The 6,068-nt window shown below is 38.1% G+C and overlaps 1 protein-coding gene across 1 annotated transcript; it reads left to right on the top strand.

Moving 5' to 3' along the window:
• The first annotated feature begins 2,283 nt into the window (after nucleotides 1-2,283).
• Nucleotides 2,284-3,761, top strand: LOC133292636 (caffeoylshikimate esterase-like). Its single transcript, XM_061491073.1, has one exon. The coding sequence runs from the start codon at nucleotides 2,481-2,483 to the stop codon at nucleotides 3,456-3,458; it is 978 nt and encodes a 325-aa protein (XP_061347057.1). The 5' UTR covers nucleotides 2,284-2,480; the 3' UTR covers nucleotides 3,459-3,761.
• Nucleotides 3,762-6,068: the final 2,307 nt, after the last annotated feature.

Genomic DNA, 6,068 nt, shown 5'->3' with positions numbered 1-6,068 from the left:
AGCTTATAATATACGATGGTCACACCAAACAACTGAAAATGTCATAACGTATAGTATAAGCTTATACTATCAGGGCTTATACGTCACACCAAACGAGCCCTAAGATACAACTTAATCTATAGGGAATTAACATCATGTTATCCCTATATTAAACTTTAACTTTTGGTACTTTGTCTTCATGCCCAACACCTTACATTGATCTGGTTTATAAGGACTTGGTCTTTATACCCTTTATTCTATGATTGACTCGATTTTTAAAGATTTAAATTATAAATTGGTAGTCATATCAACTATAGAAACTATGGTTGCATTTGATGCGCATTTGTGGTACAACATAAGGAGAATAAAAAATTCACGTCCAATGTTTGAGTGAGTAACAAAAAAATAAGGGTTTTGTGTTCCCCTTCCCACCTCTGCTATCCATTAGTCATTTTGCAAATCAAACAAAACACAATTTGCTTGGGAGAACAGAGAAGTGGTTCACCTTCCCTTTTATTCTTCGAACCACCGTCCCATCCTATTAACCAACAGAAGTGAGGAGGAACGGTCAACAGTAGCAAACCTTTCCGTTTCCTTGCTTCCTGGCTTACAACAGACGATTTTGGCGATATGGTTTTCAACTGCTGGAGTACTCCTCATAGGTGGAAAGAAGTGAGGGATATATTCCAAGAAAAAGTTATAGACTGGCATAAGAGCACGTTCAGGGCAACTCAACGCCAAAAGAATAGATTACATGCTAGAATTAAAGGAATTGAAGATCAAATCAGCTACAGGTACGATCACAGCTTGGATAACTTGTTGAGATCCCTCTGGAGTGAGATGTAGCGTATTCTCATCAGAGAAGAGCTTGATTGGTTTCAAAGGTCTCGTTGCAACTGGATTAAAATGGGAGATAGGAATACCAAATTCTACCATTCTAACACGGTGGCTAGGAGAAGGAGAAACAAAATCAATGCTATTAAGAATGAGGAGGGGGACTGGATAGCAGAGACCCAGGACATCATAGATTTGGTTGTGGACTACTTCGAGATAATTTATACTGCGGAGGAAAGTTGCCTGGATGAATTTCCTATCAGAGAAGTGTTCCCTAAACTAAAGGAGGAGGATATTTCTGATCTTGGTAGAATGCCTTCTAATGAAGAAATTAAAAAGATTGCTTTCAACATGGGGAAATTCAAGGCCCTTGGACCTGATGGGCTTCAGGCTGTCTTCTACCATGCATAGTGAAACACAATTTCTCAGTCCTTATACCAACTCATTAAGGATATCTTCTCAAATCCGAAAAAGGTAGCGGAGATTAACCAGACTCTCTTGGTTCTCATTCCGAAGGTTGAGGTGCCTGAAAGAATCAATAAATGTAGGCCCATTAGCTTATGCAATGTATCGTATAAGATTGTGACCAAGATCATAGCTAGTTGCCTGAGGGAGTACATGCAGACCTGGATCTCTCCTAACCAGTGCAGCTTTGTGCTCGGGAGAAACGGGACCGATAATATTATTATTGCTCAGGAAGTCATCCACTCCATGAAAATGAATAAGGGAACCAAGCAGTGGATGGCTATTAAACTGGACCTCGAAAAGGCTTATGACCGATTAGAGTGGAGTTTTATTCATGATACTCTCATGAAAATTGGCCTTCCTGAGAACTTGATTAAGTTGATTGACATGTGTGTTAGCTCTGCTTCCATGCATGTCATGCTTATGACTTGATACACAACACAAAACAAATTATTTCATATTATTTTGTGTAACATAAACACGATATGAATGTAAATCTGAGTCAATCCAAATATAAAATCCCATATGGAATAGTAAATTCTCGTCCCTAAGAACAACTCTTCAAACACCATTTGTAAATGAGAAATAACTCCTAGCTACTTGAAATAATTTTTGGGAAAAATATTTATGCAGTTACTGCAGATAAGTTATCTGCATTTATACTCAAAATAACATCGTTTTGATATTGAAATCTTAAAAAATTATAAATATAAAGACTATTTTAACTCTGAAATAAATTAAAATTACAAATACACCATAATTTATGCCTTAAAATGACATCATATTGGATTTATTACAAATAATTTATATGCATTAACTGTAGAAAAAATAAATCCATAATTTCTATTTGTTTAAGAAAACTTTATTAAGATAGAAAATCAACCCTTCATATCTTACGAAAGTATTACAACAAATTAATCAAACCACTAACTTATTTCAAAGAGATTTCTTACATATGTTTTTTTTTTTTTTCCAAAAAAAGTAAACTTAATCAAAAAAGAGTCGTCTTTCATAGGAAAAAGAAATTAGTATGAGAATAAAATCTGGTCTAATTAGACTTAAACGAGGTAGTTGTACTTGTAACTTACACCAACAGTACCAAATTAATAGTAATAAATAGCGAATCAAAGCTCTATCTGATAGAAATTCAACTCTTTGGCACTCACTACTCACACTCCACATTTTAGCCACAACGCAACAAAATGGTGCACCCAATAGCCGAGGCCAACGAGAATAGCCCCTTCGGAACCCTCACGCCGGACGAGTTCTACGCTCGCCACTCAGTGAGTCACGGCTCCGAGTTCATTACTAACCCTAGGGGTCTTAAGCTCTTCACCCAGTGGTGGACCCCACTCCCTCCGGCCAAACTCATCGGAACCCTCGCCCTCGTCCATGGCTTCACCGGCGAGTCCAGCTGGCTCCTCCAACTCACCGCAATCCACTTCGCCAAGGCTGGATTCGCCGCCTGCGCCATCGACCACCAGGGTCACGGCTTCTCCGACGGCCTCAACACCCATATCCCCGACATCAACCCCGTCGTCGACGACTGCATCTCTTTCTTCGACGCCTTCCGCTCGCGCTTCGATCCCTCGCTGCCTTCCTTCCTCTACTCCGAATCCCTCGGCGGCGCCATCGCGCTCCTCATCACCCTCCGCCGTCGCGAATCGCCGTGGAACGGCCTCATCCTCAATGGCGCCATGTGCGGGATCAGCGCCAAGTTCAAACCGCCGTGGCCGCTCGAGCACTTCCTCTCCATCGCCGCGGCAATAATCCCGACGTGGCGCGTGGTTCCCACGCGCGGCTCGATCCCTGATGTCTCGTTTAAGGAGTTGTGGAAGAGGAAGCTGGCGCTGGCGAGTCCGAGGAGGACGGTGGCTCGCCCACGCGCCTCCACGGCGCAGGAGCTGTTGAGGATATGCCGGGAGCTGCAGGGAAGGTACGAGGAGGTTGACGTGCCGTTGCTGGTGGTGCACGGCGGCGACGACGTGGTTTGCGACCCGGCTTGCGTGGAGGAGTTGTACGCACGCGCGGCGAGTAAGGATAAGACGCTGAAGATATATCCTGGGATGTGGCACCAGTTGGTTGGTGAACCTCAAGAGAACGTGGAGTTGGTGTTTGGGGACATGTTGGAGTGGCTTCTGAGCCGTGCTCAACGCGCCGCCGTAGACGGGGGCGCTTAAGGGGGCAAGTGTTTGGGTATTATATCTGTGATTTTAAATTGCGGTATTGTGAAAAACCTCTTGAAACCGCATCAGATTACACGTTAAATCCATGACTATATCATGTAATAGTAAGATGATAATATCGGTTGGCTCATATTTAGAATTAACTAGTTGATCCTAAAATGTTATGGGTTCCACCAATCTATCCGTGCAAGTCTCATATAATATGTACACCCTTTAATTTAAGGGGAAGGATATTGTGACAATCAATGTATTACTAACAAGTGACTACCAATCAATCTCACCGTTAAATTGATTGTGTTGATCCAACGGTTATATTTATTTTCATCTTTGTATGGTCATGATTCTCCATATTTAAAGTGAAAGCATTAAATATGAGAAATCATAATCATACAAAGGTGAAAATAAATATAAAGTATTAAATTTGGGAAATCATGATCATACAAAGATGGAAATAAATATAACCGTTGGATCAATATAATTGATCTAACGGTAAGATTGATTGGTAGTCACTTGGTAGTAACACAACTTGGTTGTCACAATATCCTTTCCCTTCATTTAAAATATCAAAATAGATTTTTTTCTTCATAAAGTAGAGAAGTGATAGTGACAACTAATTTCAGACAAATTACGAATTTTCAAGTTTTTTTTAAAAAAAAAAAAAAAACAATTGTATAATATGGCGTTATATATAACATTCATAAAATTAGAGTTAGTCTATGATTTATATTTCGTTAAAGTTTATATTTTAAAATGAGGTATTGTTATAAAAAAAAAAAAAATGAGGTATAATTTTTGTAAAAGAAAAATGCATAGAAATGCTAATGGATATTATATTGTTGACCCAACATCCAACTTCCAATTTTATGGGATGTCCCGTCCGAAGTGTTGAGTAGATTCAAGACCACCAAAAAGCATGACCCACCGAATTTTTAAGCTTTCCTCCAGAGTAGTTAGTATATTCTTGGAGGAAGGATATTCTTACTACCAAAATTTTCTACTACTAACTTACTACCTATCTAATCATCATTGAATCAAAGAGAGAGAATGCTAAAAAGCTTTTGAAAAAAAAGAAAAAGTTGATCCAAAGATGATTAGATAGGTAGTGAGTTGGTTGTAAAAAATTTTGGTAGTAATAATATCCTTCCTCGTATTGTTATACTTCCAGAGTTTATAATATCTAAGTATGTGCAGGACCGTTGGACTGAGATGGTGTCAACTCTGCTTACATGGACAAATAAAACTTCGTGATGTATTTAGTATTTGTATTTCTTTCTTCTGTGATCTCACCTATCAAATCCCAGAATTTTGAGCTTGATTAGGGTAAAAGAAGGTATCAGTGTAAGCAAAATTTATGACTACATGGTAAGAGTCAACCTCTTCTTAGGTGTGACTTCATCCTTGTAGTTGGAACTTGGAATTTGTGGATGATACATATAAATTATAGGGTTTTATAAGAGTTATGTTGTAGGAAAAGTGATTGTGTAATGTTATAGAGATTCGTTTTGCGTGCCTTAACTTTTTATTTATTTTTTTGTTTTAAAAAGTGTGGGCCCCACAAAATGTTGTGAGTGTAGGAAAGTTTGTTGTATTATGTTAAAGGATAAAATGAAAATCCTAAATTATAACGTAGTATATTTCTAATTGGATTTCAGTTTCTCTCTTACTCCAATGTTTTCTTTACTATGTTTTGGCATTCATAGGCATTAATTTCTATGAAGATTGATTACCTAGTGTTCTAGATTCTTGTAAGGTGGCATTTACGTGATTGCAAATGTGCAATTCTATTGTCATCACAACCTTATGACTACAATAACGTGCCTAATTAACCTATTTGTGGTGATTTTGCCTCCCAGTTAGTTAATGTTGTCCTGTGTTGTTCAAATGGCAATACGTAATTCATATACAGGCTCATATGATGGAATTTTGAGAAAAGGAGTAAGCCCAATAAGAAAATTATCACCCAAACAACCTTTTTCTGCAATAGTTGAGGCCATTCAATTTCACAGGGTTCGCCTTTTATGGGCCGGTTTGGGAAACAATTGTCCGTTTATAGTTACTACTTACTAGTCTACGGGATTTCAAGAACTTTATATTGGATTCAAACCTTTTGTCAAATAACTTGGCAAATAATTTGAAAAATAATGCTCCTTGCAGACCAGTGCTATATGTCGTACTTTGATTAAAAAAATTAATAGTTGATCTTGCGTATATTAATCATAGTTTTACTTCAAAAGAATTTAAAAGCATGGAAAGAATTTGTAAACTTAATAGTAGCAACAAATTTTTGTAACTTACGAATCAGAAAAAATTATTCCCCTTTAAAGTCTTCATAAATTATCCTGCACGTTATTAACAGCGTTGCTTTGATTATTTCTGCTGTGGCTGGTTTCTGCAGCTCGAAAAGGATGGAAGCATGCAATTTGAGAAACTTGAATATTGACAACACGGTTCGATTAGGGTCAACAATAATCTGCATATGCCTCGGGGAAATGTCACACAAGAAATTGAATTACTTTTCCTGACAAATTAAACGAGACGGAATGTCAAAAAGGGAAAATGTTGAGGAACTATATTTTATCATATATGCTAAGGCCTATTACAGTA

This window comes from Gastrolobium bilobum, unplaced genomic scaffold (genome assembly GCF_033153095.1).
Source record: "Gastrolobium bilobum isolate Gb01-03AN ecotype WA unplaced genomic scaffold, APGP_CSIRO_Gbil_v1 utg2408, whole genome shotgun sequence".
Classification (NCBI taxonomy): Eukaryota; Viridiplantae; Streptophyta; class Magnoliopsida; order Fabales; family Fabaceae; genus Gastrolobium; species Gastrolobium bilobum.
Note: the sequence above shows the minus strand (reverse complement) of the source record. Positions and strands in the feature narration are given on the sequence as shown.